Below are 18750 nucleotides of genomic sequence, written 5' to 3' on the forward strand. Positions count from 1 at the left end.
ATTTTAAAAGGTTGAAATCTCCACATACAAACACTATATTGGAACTATTCCCATTGCCCCGGGGTGCGCCCATCTGCATCTTTGTAAATCATCCACACATGTGACATGAAGACATCACACAAAAAGAAGCAGAAAGCAGGAACCTGGGTACTGAACAGCAAGGTGCACTTTCAGGCACCCCTCAGCCCTCAAGCCAGAGGCAGGCGTCACTGAGGTAGCCATAGTGCTACTGCCTTGGCCTTATGACCTGGATGGCAGTATCAGCCCTACATATCTCATTATAGCCCTAGTTTGGCTAAAATCTGAGCTAGAACAATGTTTACATATTGCTACTTGTGGTTTGCTGAATATTTAAGAATCTGGGGGCAAATTGGGTCTGGATAAGGAATAGCCCCTTTAGCATTGGTTACTATATATGAAATGCTGCTTGTTTAACAAGCAGATTCCAGATCTTTTTATAATAATTGATATTTTGAAAGCCTTAGCACCTCCTGTTTAATTTTTTTACAGAAATATATCCTGTTTATTGTCTTATTCTGTATTACTGGGCACACCTAAAAAAAATATGTATTTGCTCTTTTGGTACATTGTGCAAATTGCGTATTATGAGAGCAAACATCATGGGACTTAACAGATCATTATGTTTTTCTCTCCTACATGTATATATAATTTAGCACAAATCAAGACATTCACATTAAAATACATCAGCAGACAACATACAGTACTGTATGACTGAAATGCTGCTTAACAAACTTTATTACATAGCGGCATACATACTGTATACTAACCACAAAGGACATTTAACAGTACATACAAAGAGACAAATCACAAATAAAAACAAAGCACATACAACATTAGCACAATTAACACCAATACATTTAGAGAAAGGAAAAAGTTTATTAAAACATCCACAATATAATAATGACAACACAATAAAACACTCAACTACTTTATTTAGTTACAATAAATTGTTATACTCTTGCTTTAACAATTATCTTTTCAGCTAGTTTTTTTTAATAGCTTACATATGGCACATTTAAAATCTAGACAGATTTCAATTAAATAAATTTAACAAATATCTAGAAATTAGCGTCCACTGGCGTTTTATTTATCGTTTTATTTTCGTCAGTCTATTTACAAATATTTTATTAAAGTTAATACTGAAAAGTGATTTAAATGGAGTCTGTTGGTTATAAAAAGTAGTTAATGAAATAATCCTGTTAATTAATTTGTTTAAAAAAATAAGCAACCTTTAACTGTAAAGTTTCATTCTATGAGTGATTACAAGGTGGTTTTCCATCTCCAGATTACATTAAATTATGTGTACTGAATGTACCATCCTGCATCTTATCCAAGACATGTTTATCTGTTTGGCTTCCTTATGTCCCTTCTGACATTTATGTGTCTGTATTTATATCATCACCATACTGTAGCTTTGACACAAAACACATCTGCTCTATCCCAACTCAGTCAAATACATAGAGCACAGAGGCATCAAAATCCAGTGCAACTATAATAAGCAATCCCACCTGTCGACAAAAATGCATAGCTAGGAAGTAGATGGGTTCTGAAAACATAAAGCAATGCATTTTGTGGCAGTTTGGCGTGTACAATACAAATAAATTATGGTAATCTGAACGCAGGACACCTCTGTACTTGGGTTCATATGGTGAGTCATTAAAATCTGAGATGGCCAAAATCCAGGTTAATCCCCAAATGTGACAATTTGCTAACCTCTAACTACTGTACGTAAAGGAGCATTATTTCTATGTAGTACCTTACCTTTCTGCTCCTCTTTAGGTGTCTCAGCTGGGGCTGATTCCTCTGCTGGAGCTGATGTAGGGTCTTCAACAGGAGCTGGTGGTGAGGCCTTAGCTGGAGCAGGTGTTGGGGCCTCAGCTGGTGGAGACTGTGCAGCCTCATTGGCAGCAGGTTGTGGCGCCTTAGCTGCATTTGGTGCTGGCTTCTTAGCTGGTCCAACTCCCTTTTTCCCCACTAAAATAAAAAATAGTAAAGTAATTAGTGTGAAGCAGCCATTACAATGAGTTTAGGTATACAGTAACATATTTTACTATGGTCATTTTCATTTTTAAATCCCTTCAGTGCTTACTATTATATGGTAGCATCACAATCAATAGGCTGAAATCATTTTGCAGTCACTTGTTATACTAATTTAATAATATTCTTAGATTATGTTGCAGAGTTCCAAAAAATGGAGAGATTAAATTCTCACCATCTCTGGAGAGTAACCTGCACCAAGATGCAAATAACGCTCTTATAATCAAGCAGTTGGGGTACCTTATTTATAGCTTATAATGTGTCTGTATACAAGTTTCAAATAATCCACATAGATAAATATTTAAAAGTTCAAATGGTGCTACCAACTGGTTTAAATAACTGTATATTGTCAAATCCCCACAGTAAGGGGACAAGAAAGAGAAATCAGTTATGACTGGGGTGCACACACCCAACTATTGTTAGAAATTTAACTTTATTAAAACAATTATTTAGAAGCTCCCCAGAATTTCATATGGTCCAATAAGGCTTTAATGCCCGCAGTAAATTAATAATATGGATCACGGAATTTTTTTTTTTGTCATATAGGGTCTGTAAATATCCTTTATTGTATGACGAGCAAAGTATTAAAATAAGAAAAATGTGAAAGAATTAAGAAAAACACATATAGTGAAAACGATTAAAGACAAATGGCAAATGTGTCCATTCCTTTATGTATTATATATACCTGTACTTTCTTATCCGCACACTCTTGAACCCCAAGATTGAGACTGCATAGAGTGCTGTAACAGCACTATTTTATTTATGGTCGTCCCATAAATTCCAGGTTTATAAAGCAGTTAGGCTGATATCATGCAGTATAGAAATATTGTCTTCCACTATTGGTGGTAATAATACAAAGTAATGATAACATATGTATCTAAATGTTGCAATGTTCATTAACTGCTGCTGGGAAGTTATCTAGCTTTATTGCAACACTACCACATAGGTACACTGCCACCATTCAGCAGGTAGAGATAAATACATATTCCAGAGTTGTACCTCAGTGGTAACTGATGTATATAAATAAAGTGACACCTAATCTTGGTATAATTGAAGTGTAGTGTTCATAATGATGCTGGTGTCTCACTATATGCCGCATTAAATGCATTGATGATAAATGACTGACATCCTACCATATCATCATAGCTATAATAATGTTCGGAACCATATTACATATTTATACTAAATAATTAATGGACACATTTGCCATTTGTTTTTAATCTTTTTCACTATATGTGTTTTTCTTAATTCTTTTACATTTTTCGTATTTTAATAAGATCCATATTATTAATTTACTGCGGGCATTAAAGCCTTATTGAACCATATGAAACACAGGGGAGCTGCTAAATAATTGTTTTAATAAAGTTTATATTTCTAATAATAGTTGGGTGTGTGCACCCCAGTTATAACTGGTTTATCTTTCTTGTCCCCTTACTGTGGGGATTTGACAATATATTCTTAGATTATGTGTCTAGTTTAAAAATCATTTTAGGAAAGTCCATGTCAAGTTTTAGGACTAAATCTGGAGGAAAGGTGCGCCCTCGTGAAAACCACTTTAGGACTAAAATCAGGAGAAATGGTGAACGCTTGCAAGAGCCACTTTAGGACTAAATCAGGAGAAATGGTGTGCCCTCATGAGAACCGAGTTAGGACTGAATCAGGAGGAAAGGTACACCCTTGCGTGAGTCTGTCACTGTTGCCTTCTCTTTATCTTCTAACCTTTAGCACTGACGATATAAATGAAGCATCAATGAATAAAAAATTTTATGGCAAAATTTTGCACATGGCCTTGGAAGGAGATACCTAAGTCTTGTCGACATGCAGCATGTGGACCCCAGAAACCAGGCACCAATTGGTCGACATGAGTGAAATGCTACTTAAAGCACCGGCAGTATAGCTACAAACATGATGGTAAGGACAATAGCACTGAGGACTGTCAGCTTTTCTGTTCAGGAAACAGGAAGTTCTTCTCCCGTCATTACTTTAATCTCAAAATAATATAAAGTAATTTGTCATTTTATTCCCTTGTGTTGGAAATTAGCATATCATCTGTTGCCACTTACTTTGTAAGAAGAACCCCCCCCCCCCCCTTTCTATGTGAGGTCCTACAGCATGACAGAGAGTTAAGAGACCTTCCAAAAACATTTAACAATAAATTAAATGTGCCTATCCTGCTAACGCCCCGTCCATATCCCAAGAGTACTCCAGTGACCCCTAGTGAATGAAAAAGAAAAAAGAGGATGCCAAACAAGTTCAAACTTGGTTCATTCCATGGACAGAATCTGGGAAATGGAACATACTGTAGCTAAGAAATTGAACATCCTTTGAGCTAAGGTAAGTCCATCCTAGAGAAGTGGAAAACCTTTTAAATTACAGCTTCCCTGTGTGTTACAAAGAAGCGTGTATCAGAGACATAACTGTAACACCATCTGTGACACTGATAATGCTACAGAAGACAATGCAATACAATTCTCCAAGCAATTTTACAGAAATATCTTTATAGAAGAATTACAAGGAGGAAACCCTGCCCAAATAGCCTGCAGAAGTTGGTAAAATGCCACCTAGAAAATATGGCAGACACGTACGAGAATTTTCTTTTGGTCTGATGAGACTATTGTAGGCGTGATGAATGGCACTAATTGTACTTTGCACACTGACTTTTTCAGCCATGATGAATGAAGATGGTTAATATCGTGTTCGCATGATGTTATTCAGCAACAAGACATTGCAGTCTTGTTAGGATTAATCGGTAGATTGATGGTGTACAAACAAGTCATAAACAATAGCCTGCTCAATTTCAACAGGAAAGTTTGTCTTTTTATAGAATAACTAGCTGGAGTACCTGGCGTTGCCCGGGATTTTAAGAATGTCTGTTTACAAAAATAAAATTAAATATTAAACACACAGTATAAATAACATTGTAGATAGCTGAATACACTACAGGATGAGGATGGTAAATTTGAATGATAGTTGTTCGTTAATTTATGTTGGTTGGAGACCTAGTATATAGGCATATCTTGCTTCCCTGACGCACTTTGTGTAGTGACCGGACCACTTTTTGGTGCCCCAAGGGACCCTGCTCTTCCCACTATACAACTTTGTCTGTGGCTTCCTGCTGCCTCCATTCCCCTCCTCACATCATGTCAGTGCACCTGTGAAATTATAGATTTTTTTGCAGTTTTTTATAGCGTAGCACATTATGTATCTCCTGAGATACTCTATGCTGCTGGGAGACCATGCTACTTCCACTATATAACTCTCAGTATGGGTTCGTGCTACCTCCATTCCCCTCCTCACATCATGTCACTGGCCCTGTCACATGCAGTCCTGTCATCACTGACATATCATGAATGTCCTGATATAGTCTGTGCTGCTGGCCCACCCCTAGGGTGATATGTGTAGCAAGTTTGGTGTAAATTGCTGCAGGCATTCCAGAGTTATGCTGTCTGCTTGAAATACTCAGTGCTGCTGCCTCATCCCTAGGGGTGCTAGGGGTGTTCCCCCCCCCCCCCCCCCCACAGTGTTTGTTCCCAGATTGTAAGGCATATGTGTACCAATTTTTGAGTACATTGCTCCAGCAATTCCGGAGTTATGCTGTCTCCTGATATACCTCTGTGCTGCTGTCTCCCCCCTAGGCGTGCTTGGGATTTCAAATTGTTTTAGTTGCCTCCGCTGTTTTAATACGCTCGTATGTAAAATTTCACGATCTTCTAAACTGTGGATTTGTATAGAAAGACAGAAGGACAGACTTTCGCTTTTATATAGTAGATCACAGGTTCTCAAACTCTGTCCTCAGGACCCCACACAGTGCATGTTTTGCAGGTCTCATCACAGAATCACAAGTGAAATAATTAGCTCCACCTGTAAACCTTTTAATATGTGTCAGTGAGTAATTAATACACCTGTGCACCTGCTGGGTTACCTGAAAAACCTGCACTGTGTGGGGTCCTGAGGACCGAGTTTGATAACCTATGTCAGAGGTTCTCAAACTCGGTCCTCGTGGGGCACACACAGTGCATGTTTTGCAGGTAACCCAGCAGGTGCACAGGTGCATTAATTACTCACTGACACATTTTAAAAGGTCCACAGGTGGAGCTAATTATTTCACTTGCGATTCTGTGAGGAGACCTGCAAAACATGCACTGTGTGTGCCCCCGAGGACCGAGTTTGAGAACCTCTGAACTATGTAGTAGATAATCCAAAGCACACTGTAAGACCAGCACTGGAGTGCCTAAACAAAGTGCTTCTCAAATCCAGTCCTCGAGACGGTGCATGTTTTCCAGGTCTCCTTCTAGAATCACTAGTGAAATTATTAGTAACATCATTTTTAAAAATGCCAGTAAGTAATGAATACACCTGAGCTCCAGCAAGGAGATAAGGCAAACATGCACCGACGACTGGATTCGAGAAGCACTGCTTTATCATGAAGAAAATCAATATCATTGACTGATCTGTTCACAGTTTTGATCTAAATCTCATTCGAATCTGTTGTAAAACAAAGTGTTGTCAAATAACTTTACTCATTTTAATATATTTTACAAAGCCTATTGCACATCTATGCTCTCAAATACAAGTTATGTAAAAACCGATAGATTTGTCTCAATTACATTTAAAATAAATACAATAAGTATATGTTAAATGATGATATTCCATCTTTAATTTTCAATTTATGGTTAACTATATGCTCTGTATTTTGGGGTCTAAGCTCTGTCACGATAAATGTTGTAATAAAAAAACAAATATTCCAATCTGTTAGTGACGTGTGGAAGAGATTGTGCACGTTATTTTAACATATATAGCATATATATTACCCATATAGCATATAGAGAACATGTGCACGTTATTTTAACATATATAGCATAATATATTACCCATATAGCCATGTTAATATCGATTTTCTATATTATGCATTCCAGTCCATGTTCTACTTAGATTTTACTTATTATGACAACATCTTCAGCATGGACATCATCACAATTACCCATAACCTTTTGTAGTAGCTGACTGAAATATTTCTGAGTCTGTGCTGGTCAGAATGTGAAATACACTGGTACATGATTTGAAAAAGCAGATCTGTATTATTTAGCATATAAAGTCCAAACCAAGGACATAGAGTGGTATCATAATACATTACTGCCTATTAAACCCATGTTCACTCAGCACGTTCCACAGCCTTGAACTTTCTTAGTCTCATTTATTAGATAGAGAACCTGTGAGAACATACTCTCATTTAGCCTATCAGATTCATCTCATCATTGGCAATGAAGGAGATAAATTCTAACTGAAGCTGTTAATGTCAAGATCAGCAGTTTTTAACAGGAGCTCAAATGTTCCGACTCTAGTATTGCTTTCAGGTCATTTATATTCTCCTGTCGTCTCCCTTCCGCCTGTCACTTTCTTCTGCCTACTTTCTATTACTGTATACCATCATAGATGCTGTAAATCGCAGCATGTTGTCAGCACTGATCATACTTCTAGTTTGGTTCCAAATAGTGAAAGGAAACATTTGCTATAGATTTGCTATACATAGGTTAGCTGAACTTTCTCCGCATATATCCCCATAACATACAACTATACTGTATGGTGGGTCCTTAGTTTATATAGCAGTGACATTAGTATTTGAAAAAGATGCACTTTATTTTATAGCATTTTCAGGATCATTCACTTTCCATTTACATGATTTTGTTTAAGCTTTATTAGAATACTCCAAATGCATCCTGCAGGCATACCTGCTCATTCTCTCAGTATGTCTGGGAGACTCACAAAGTTTGGACAGTTCCCCTGACTCCTGAGACAGTAGGGAATCCTCCTAAGACTTGGACCTCACCTCCAGGATCTCCCAGAGGGGAGGTCTCCTAAATCGGCATTATGCCTGTAATAATTATTCAGATACTTATCGCAAATATCATCACATTACTTTTTTTTTTAAATTGTATCTAATTTACCACAAAATCAATTTACAAAAAATAAAGTTATGTATTTTTACACATACTCAATGGTAGTTATCTGTGCTTTCAATGGCTGTTGTCAGTACAGGCAATTGTGGTTATCTGTACTCAGCAATAGCTGTTATCAGTACTGGCCAATGTTGGTTATCAGTACTGGGCAATGTTGGTTATCAGTGCTTCACAGTGGTTATTATCAGTGCTCGGTAATTTTGGATTCTGTACTGGGAAATGATGGCTATGTGTACTCTGCAATAGCTATTATCAGTCATTGGGTAGGAAATACCGGTGGTTGGGAAGCCATGGATCAGAAGACTGACCGCTGCATTCCGATGCTTATAATTCTGACATGGGTAAGGAAAATATACTTACCTTACCATAACCCTCACTCCATGCAGCCTAAGCCTCCCCGGTGGTGCCTCAACCTAACCACCCCCCCCCCTACTCGCAGCCTTAACCTATCCCTCCCTGCTTCCTCTGCAGCCTAACCCTAACCTTCCCAGGGGTTGCCTAAACCAAATATTCCCTACCCGCAGACTAACCCTCCCTTCCCTACAGCCTAAATCTAACCTACCCTGCCCCCCAAAGGCTTACCTGCCTGGCAGTCCGGTCCATGCTTGTTCGGCATCTGATGCAGGAATGATGCTCCTTGTTGGGTTGCCAGTACTGGCATCTGGATCACTGTCAGGATTCTGGCATCTGTATTTTGACTGCCGGGTTCCCAACTCCCGGGATACTGTACTCGGCAATGTCGGTTACGTGTACTTGGCAATAGCTTTTATTAGTACTGGGCAATGTTGGCTATTAGTACTCGGTAATTGTGTTTATCAGTACTCTGTAGTGACTACTATCAGTACTCAGTAATGTTGGTTATCAATATTATAAGTACTTGTGGTTATCAATACTCTGCAGTGATTATTATCAGTACTCGATAATGTTGGTTATCAGTACTGGGCAATGACAGTAATCACTAGTCTGCAATAGCATTTATAGTACTTCAAAATGGTAGTTAACAATACTTGACTTGGCAATAGCCATTTTTAGTTCTCAGCAATGACTTAATTGAATGGTCTTTGAAATCCATGAGCATTTATTTAGATAAGGTGCATTAATATACAAATAAAATAATAAAAAATTCAATGTTTTGCTTAGTTCTGCTTGGACCTACCCAATGAAAGGCATATGATGGTTAATTGATTCACAACACGGTGAAATCAAGGGCAAAAATATTAAGCCAATAGTTTCCTTGTTAATAAAATTATTCATATATTAAGATACTAATCTTGAAATATATGTATTGTATTGTTTTATGTTGTTATTGGAATGTTTGTATTGTTCTATATTTATTTATTGTTCTACATGTAGATAACTCTGAATGATGAAAAGGTATTTGTTTCACAAGTGGGACTGATTTATTAGATTATTTGATCAGCGATTTGAGGTACCTCTAGGTGGTGTAGCTCTTTCAGACAACATTACGGTAGATCATATTAAAAGGCTCAAAGGCATGTACTAAGATATTAGGATGTTCTAGAGGTATCAGGTTTTTAATCCTGGAAGGTTTTCTTAGACTGTAGAATGATGACTTAATGAAAACTTGTTGACTGAAAGCTAAGTTCAAGGTCAAACATTATTCCAAGACTGTTCACACAGGAATGCTGGGTTGGGAGTCACTAAGGTCAGGTCAGCACTAGGTCTTAGCTGGAAACCTCTATCTGAAACATTTACTCATGCTGCTCAAGATAATGGCCATTTGTAAACACAGTGGTAACAAGCATTAGGTACAATATATAACGTTTTGCAGGTCACATAATGCTGATTTCCAAGTGTTGCTCTAAACAGTCTCTTGGGGTCCTGCCAGGAAGAAAAAATGAAAACCTGCTAAGCACAGTCCTATCAACCCACAGGAGCGCTGAGCCTGTCACCACTTTATTTCATGCAAGTGAAAGGGAACCACCAGAGCCAAAATGGAGTATTACAGATGGGTCCATGTTTATCTTGACCTTTAATAGGATTCATTGAGACTGGCCAGTCGGATTTAATCCCCTGCTGTAATGATTGAATCCCCTGCTGTATTGTTCTCTGTATTGTATTGCAGCTGAGAACAATAGATGAAGCGTTTATGTTAATAAACCATGTTGTGCCTAGGCAGTGTCATTTTCTAAAACAAGTGTCATTTTCTAAAACAAGACTAGAAATCATCAATGGCTAATAAGTGGGATTATTGCTATAGGTAGCTAGACAATATTTCCTAAATGTTGTAACCATATTAGATACTAGCAAAAGTCACATTCTGATTTCTAATTATCTTTTAGAACTAGAAATTAAACTGTTAATTGTTACTATTACTTAACCACTTAACTGACAATGTTTTCCCCCCAAACCGCTCAGAAATTGTCTTTTTTTTTAATTATTTTAAAAAATGTAAAAATATTTTTAAAGATATATTTAATTATTTCATAAAAAAAATATGGGTAGGATGTAATGCCGCCCAAGTACGCCGGCCATGCGGGATGCCGGCCGAACTCTGACTTTTTTAAAAGGGGCAATCACTTACAAGGCATGGTTTTACCAAATTCGGGCTGCATTACATCCCGCCATTTATACCTACATATACCTATGTTTTGCACCCTAACCCTGTGACCATAGGCCCCCTTTGTAAATACAAAAATATTTTTTTTATGCGGCAGCATAAACCCCCCTAGCCCTGATGACTCTCCCCATTACCAGCCCCCGACCCATGTTATAGCCCCACCCCTCACCTTATTGCAGCGGAGCATGGAAGAGAACAATATTCCCCTCCCAGCACGTTTAGGTCCTGCACCCCAGAATGCTGTCCGCAAGGTATTCTGGGGCGCAATTTCGGAAGTGATGTCAACGGTCATGGATCACAACATCACTTCCAGGGGGCCGTTACAGCAGGAGGAAGACTGTTCTGCACTTGTGCAGAACGGATTTCCTCCATACAGATGGGGGACACAGCAGGACTGGCTGACTGTATGTTATGTGACCAGGCCAGGGAATAAACTCCTTGCTGTTGTGGCATCTCATGGTAGTGCCAGGCAAGTGGTTAGTTAGAAACCTATGTTGATTTATCAAGCAGTGAAAATTTTACAGAAGAAGAACAGTGGAGGAGTTGCCCATAGCACCTAATGAGCTTCTAGGTAGTATTTATCAAACTAATTTGATAAAATAAAAGTACAAGATTATTGGTTGCTATGGGCAACTTCAACACTGGTCCAATTCTTCATATGCAAATGTAGGGGGGTTTCAATTTGCCAGGGAACCCCCCTCCCCACAACATAGCCATCAGCTATACATGCTGTCAGGGCCGGTGCTAGGGTGTTCGGCGCCCCCCTGCAAACTAGAAATTTGCGCCCTCCCATATTTAATAAAGGAATAGTGCACACCAGATTTGTGTGGTCTCACAAGGAAGGGGTATGGTCACACAACAGTACCCCCAATCATTGGCGGATTCAGGGGGGGGGCACCCAGGCACGTGCCCCCCCTGTCGTTTAGGATATATTCAGAATGCGTCCCCAACCCCATTAGCGGAGGAAGCAGGCCGGAGCGGAGTGACGTGAGCGGCGGTTCACTGACAGACACTGTCTGTCTGTGTGATGAGATCATGAGAAGAACTGACTCGCTCCCGGACGAAAGTGGAACAGAAGCGGCGCAGTGAGCGGCGCTTCTACACCAAGTCAGTGTCAGTGAAGAACTGCCGCTCACAGCGCCAGCTCTGTTCCACTTCCGTCCGGGAGCGAGTCAGTTCTTCTCATGGTCTCATCACACAGACAATGACATTAGTCTGTCAGTGAACCGCCGCTCGCTTGAAACGGCTTACTCGGGCGGCTCACTCGATCTAGGCAGAAGAACAGTTCATTCAGAACTCACAGTCAGCACAGCAGCCAGGGGGATCACACTGTGTAATATCACAGTATCTATCTAGGAGATCCAGTGCACCAGCTGCTGTATAAACATACAGAATAGATAAGATGTCATAAAAACTGGAGCATTATCTGGAGTTTGCCAAAACACTATGCCTATAGTGGCGTTGCGGCGGCCGTGATTTGGGGGCACTGCTTCTACCTCCCCTCAGCCGGGTCTACTGTGGCCGAGTCCCACTGCTGCCCGTACCCGCTGCGTTCGCTGTCAGTCAGGGCAGCCTGATCATGGCGATGCCCTTGTGTGTGCGGGCGCTGCGCCTCTCTGAGGCCGCCCGGCTCCTACGCTCTCTCTACGTACAGAAGCTCCACACCATCCGCGCTCTGGCATCCAAGGCACCCATGTCCGCCGCAACAGGTCACGGTCACGACAACCATGAGGATGATATGTCTGACTCCTATGCCAGGGTAAGACCCCTCTTATATACCTACAGTGTCATTGCCCATATGTGCTGCATGTCATACCCCCTATATCCTGTACCATGTGTACTGAAGTGACAACCCCTGTATACCTGTCCATACTATTCCTATATACTGTGTGCCCTGTATGAGGTGATACCCCCTATATACGCACACTCACTCCATCCCCTACCAGACCTGTCCCCACACACTCACCCTGTCCTCTACCAGGCCTGTCTACGCACACTCACTCCGTCCCCTACCATACCTGTCCCCACACACTCACCCTGTCCTCTACCAGGCCTGTCTACGCACACTCACTACGTCCCCTACCATACCTGTCCCCACACACTCACCCTGTCCTCTACCAGGCCTGTCTACGCACACTCGCTCCGTCCCCTACCAGACCTGTCTCTGCACACTCACCCTGTCCTCTACCAGGCCTGTCTACGCACACTCGCTCCGTCCCCTACCAGACCTGTCTCTGCACACTCACCCTGTCCTCTACCAGGCCTGTCTACGCACACTCACTCCGTCCCCTACCAGACCTGTCTCTGCACACTCACCCTGTCCTCTACCAGGCCTGTCTACGCACACTCGCTCCGTCCCCTACCAGACCTGTCTCTGCACACTCACCCTGTCCTCTACCAGGCCTGTCTACACACACTCACTCCGTCCCCTACCAGACCTGTCCCCACACACTCACCCTGTCCTCTACCAGGCCTGTCTACGCACACTCACTCCGTCCCCTACCAGACCTGTCTCTGCACACTCACCCTGTCCTCTACCAGGCCTGTCTACGCACACTCACTCCGTCCCCTACCAGACCTGTCCCCACACACTCACCCTGTCCTCTACCAGGCCTGTCTACGCACACTCGCTCCGTCCCCTACCAGACCTGTCTCTGCACACTCACCCTGTCCTCTACCAGGCCTGTCTACGCACACTCACTCCGTCCCCTACCAGACCTGTCTCTGCACACTCACCCTGTCCTCTACCAGGCCTGTCTACGCACACTCGCTCCGTCCCCTACCAGACCTGTCTCTGCACACTCACCCTGTCCTCTACCAGGCCTGTCTACGCACACTCACTCCGTCCCCTACCAGACCTGTCTCTGCACACTCACCCTGTCCTCTACCAGGCCTGTCTACGCACACTCGCTCCGTCCCCTACCAGACCTGTCTCTGCACACTCACCCTGTCCTCTACCAGGCCTGTCTACGCACACTCACTCCGTCCCCTACCATACCTGTCCCCACACACTCACCCTGTCCTCTACCAGGCCTGTCTACGCACACTCACTCCGTCCCCTACCAGACCTGTCCCCACACACTCACCCTGTCCTCTACCAGGCCTGTCTACGCACACTCGCTCCGTCCACTACCATACCTGTCCCCGCACACTCATCCTGTCCTCTACCAGGCCTGTCTACGCACACTCACTCCGTTCCCTACCATACCTGTCCCCGCACACTCACCCTGTCCCTGCACGCTTACCCTGCCCCCTACCAGACCTGTCCTTGTATACTCACCCTGTCACCCACCAGACCCATGCCCACAGCGTGATAAAAATGAGGTTGTGGCTCATTGGTATGGCACCCTTATTATGAGACCACACCCACCTGCCCAGGAGTGTGCGCAAAAGTCCCCCCCCCCCGCCTTCCCCTATCATGGTGCCCCCCCTGTCATTTTGTTCTGGATCCGCCCCTGCCCCCAATACAAAGTACCCACACAGTAGCACAATCTTATTCACATTACACTGCACACAGTACCCCTGATACACATTACACCATATAGTAGTGTCCATCATTCACAATGCCCAAAATAGTACCCCTTATGCACAATGCGCACATTAGTGCCCCTTACACATGATGCCCACAGTAGTAGCGCTGCTTATACACATAATGCCCACAGTTGTAGTGCTCTTTACACACATAATGCCCACAGTAGTAGTGCCCCTTACACATAATGCCCACAGTAGTTGTGCCTCTTATACAGATAAAGCCCACAGTTGTAATGCCGCTTATACATATTATGCCAGGTAGTCTTTTACATTACGCCACGGGGGGAGAGGAGAGAAAGACTGACTGTGTGTGTGTGCTTTTTTAAACTTATGTTTATTCCTAAAGCAGCTGCCTTCCATCAGCCTCCTCCCGCCCAAACGCTGCAGACATAGACGGGGAAGCCCAGAGGCCGAGTCTAACGAGGGATGGAAAGCTGCAGTGCTACCCAGCTACCTATGTGACAAGTAGCCGGGCACTGCAGCTGCCAAGCTGCTGATGCCTGCACAATACTACTGCGGCGGCGGCAATGCGGGTGCTGTTGGTGGTCCCACGCCCACTGTGCAGATGCACTGTGTGCTGGGCACCGCTAGCACACCACTAATTACGGCCCTGTATATGTATGTATATATATATATATATATACAGCAAATTGAATCGCCAATCACCCTTGCTGTCTAGGTAAATGCTCCGGTGCCATCTGGAAAAAATCTGTAGAAGGTATGTCAGACAGGCAGTGGCACTCGGAGACAATGTAGAAGAAAAACAGTGCATACAAGGTGTATCACCTTGACAGAGGGACTGTATGGTCCGGAAACGGATGGATTGAAGTGATGTAACAAATGCACCGTCTTTCTTCTATATCGCCTCCGAGTGCCGCTGTCTGTCTGACATACCTTATATATATATATGTATATGTATGTGTATATATATATATATATATATATATATATATTACCCTACATATAATTTGTGTGGTTCTATTTATGCCTATTGAATTGCGTTTAAATTGATCAGTTTATTTAAATTTTCTTATAACTATGTTTCACCTGGTGGTCTAGGGTTAAAACGCTCAGCAGGTACTCACTACAGTCCCTTTTCCCCACTCCCTAAACTGTTGTGGGATTGAGGGGTGCTCGGCGTCTACACATACCGCGGGCAGTGAAAAGGCATGGCTGGTCCCTGCTGTGGCCGCAGCGCCAGGCGTGGATCTAGCTGCTGTCTCTCCCTCCGGGGCTTGCGTGTGTGGAACGCTGGCTTGACTTGGGACACTGCTGGGGTCGGGCACCTGCGATGAAGCCATGCTTCACGCTGTCGGTGCCGCTGCTTGCCTAACAGGCGCAGCGGCAGCCAGCACGAGCTGCGGAGATCAGCAGAGCGGGGAGAGCGCCTCTTAGGCTCAGCACCTCCCTGCTTTGCAGGAGCTGCTGAGCGCGTAGCGCCGGCACTGCATGCTGTATAAAAGGCAGAATGGAGCTACTGCACATACTCTGTAGCAGCAGATTGTCCTGCTGTGTGTGTGTCGATGGAACTGAGTGCTTAAACATCGCATCAGAGAGAGAATCTGGTAAGTGGCTTACCGTGATTGTTTGTGGCAGACTATATCTTGTTACATGCTAATTATACATCTTCCATTGGATGGTGACAATTGTTCTAAAACCAAATATTTGGAAACTCCCTCCAGAAATCCTGTGTTTGTCCCTGGTAACAGTCTCCAAGGAAACTCAATACTTATGAAACTTAAGGTGGGTACACCCCGGAGCGATGTTGTTCCCAAAAGCCATTTGGGAACAACATATCGCTTACATCACTCAGTGTGTATGCAGGATTGCACACTCCCGCAAACACTTGTGACAGTTTCTAGGTTTGATATGCTGCACATCAAGCCTAGCGATATCACTGGCGTTCTTGTTTATACTAATGAATGACGGAACATGATCATTCCTACCTTTATTAACATTGCTGCAGTGTGTACAGGCAATCTGGGCTGACGGGCATTGATTCCGATGTCAGAACAAATGCCCCTTGTCCCAGTGTGTACACAGCTTTAGTCTTTCCTGGAAAATATTGCTTACTTCTAGGGTAATTTAGAAATGAAATGAAACTCTTACTGTACATTAAAGAACTTTTCAGCTGAAGAAAATATATATTATTATGTATAGAGTATAATAGTGTTTCGCAACTTGGTCCTCAAGGCACCCTAGCTGTCCAGGGTTTAAGGATATCCATGCATGAGCACACGTGACTTAATTAGCACCTTAGTCATTTTGTGACTTAATTATTACTTCAGCCATTTTGATTTGCTCACCTGGGCTCAAGCATGGGTATCCTTACATGGATTATCCAATGACAGTCCTTAGGGTACCCTAACATGTTATCCATGATGGATATCATGTTAGGGTACCGTAAGGACTGTCATTGGGAAACACTGGTATATAACATTGTAAAGTAACATGTTTTTCTTTTCTGTACTTTATTTAGTTCACAAATTTGAATCTTAACTATAACCCCTGATTATTATACCCTAGGTAAGCAATCATCATAGTCAGTCGCTAAAATATTTCTAAAAAATAGACTTGGGCATAAAGCCTTGTAATATATGCGTCTCAAATTCAGCATTCCGCTGAGCCACCAGATAATGAGCTGTATTAACTAAGCTGGCTTCCCATAACACACCCACTATTTACATCACACCCCTTTTAGAATGTTAAATTAGCCCTGGAATGCTTCTAGAGATCTCAGATTCCAAGAATTTTGCATACAGTAAGTGGATAGATTTCCTTGCGCATCCTCTGATCGCTACCTCTTTCTTTTTCCCAGATATCCAAGACTAGAGGCAGCTGTTCGTATGCCTGTCACATAGCTGAACTGAGACTGGACCCCGTTCCTTGATTATACTAATCATAAGTAGTGTAGATAAAGGATATATATAAAAAGAATAGGAGATGTTTATTATATACACTGTCTGAATGCGGTATACGTTATTTAGGTAAACATTTGTTATTGCAGAATATATTTCTGATTACCATGGAAACTTGTATTTTTGTTATGTAGAGATAGAACAGGTTGTTGGAGGGACCTTTTTCTGACATTAATTAAACTTTTATTTTGGGGAGCAGCTTTGTTACATGACAAGTACAAAGGAAAGGGGCTTAGTCTTGGATGCACCTATACACACAGGGAAGGTGTCTGTTTTGTGTGCTGTTCCAATATTTACAACTTTTCAGCCTATATGAAAAGCACAGTGAACATATTGCAGCCAAACAGGGGCACCTGCTACTGTAAACCTAGTATATGCCTCACTACCCATTTTGCTAAGCAATATCGCACATTTCCCAAGCTATGGCCCAGATTTATCAAGCCTTGGAGAGTGATAAATTGCATGTGATAAAGTACCAGCCAATCAGCTCATATCTGTCATGTAACAAGCTGTTGTTTGAAAAATGACAGGAGCGGCTTGGTTGGTACTTTATCACCGTGCAATTTATCACTCTCCGAGGCTTAATAAATCTGGGCCTATATTTGGTCACAAGTGTTCTGCACGGAATTTCACAATCAGTTTTACCACACAAAATTCAAACATCATCAAAAAGCAGAATTTATATTTTTTCCCAGTTCAGTTTATACAATAGACTAGAAATCCATCTGAATGCTTATTCACAAATAGTGTATAGTGCGGAACGGTGGAGTAAAGATGTACTGTAGCTCAAAAATGTTATCACAGGGACTTTACACCACTTCCAAATGACCGGTTTCACTCATAAAATTTAATTTATATAACATTGTTCATCTGTAAACAAATCATGCTGTAAATCTAAACGTTTATCACAGATAAAAGCATCTGGAAGCTGCAGAGTCTTCTAAAGTTATTTTTTTTTCTGAAATATAAGAATTTCAGAATCCTCTCTAGCAGGTTTGTCTATTTGTGCATTCAGACAATGATGACATAATTTTCTAGCATTGTGGCATGGTGGAAATCTCCTACAGTTGAAGGGTTAACCTTCTGTAGTTCAGGAAAGAAACCGTGCCCTTTCTTCAATCAAGAGGAGTTAAGGTACAGTATATAAACCTGCTTGTGGTGGTCATTCAGGGAGAAAGATATTAGGGTGTGCACCTTTGGCACCCCTCTATGTACTGAGGGCCATGTTTAGAGATGCACATAAACCCGATGGTTTGCATACTTCTCCAATGTTTTCAGATCTACTCATGTGCAGATCCCTGGGGTAGATGTATGAAGCAGTGATAAGAGTGGAGAAGTGTGTAAGTGGTGAAGTTGCCCATGGCAACCAATCAACTGCTACATCTAATTTTATAGAATGCACTTGATAAATGTTACTTCAATGCTGATTGGTTGCCGTGGGAAACTTCTCCACTGGCTCACTTCTCCACTCTTATCACCGCTTCATAAATCTAGTCTGCATTGATGGCCACATTGCCCCCTAAGCAGTGGCAGCTCCAGAGGTGGACATATAAATTGAGCACTGTGTGTATTGTGAATTGAATGTTGAATAGTGACTAAACTGAAATGTACTATGTGATAGTAAATTGTGGTCAAACTACAGACCAATGATGCAAATCTATATATGTACTTACCTTAATTTATGAGACATCTGACAACATATCCT

General features: G+C 42.0%; 1 protein-coding gene across 3 annotated transcripts in view; it reads right to left on the bottom strand.

Annotated features, from left to right (window-relative positions):
- LOC134966278 (myosin-binding protein C, fast-type-like) overlaps positions 1 to 18750 on the bottom strand; it is a 231571-nt gene that overhangs the window by 183592 nt on the left and 29229 nt on the right. For all 3 annotated transcript variants that reach the window (XM_063942887.1, XM_063942886.1, XM_063942888.1), the window contains exon 2: positions 1783 to 1995. In XM_063942887.1, the coding sequence (XP_063798957.1) occupies positions 1783 to 1995 (213 nt within the window). The remainder of the gene's footprint in view (positions 1 to 1782; positions 1996 to 18750) is intronic.

This window comes from Pseudophryne corroboree, chromosome 10 (genome assembly GCF_028390025.1).
Source record: "Pseudophryne corroboree isolate aPseCor3 chromosome 10, aPseCor3.hap2, whole genome shotgun sequence".
Lineage (NCBI taxonomy): Eukaryota > Metazoa > Chordata > Amphibia > Anura > Myobatrachidae > Pseudophryne > Pseudophryne corroboree.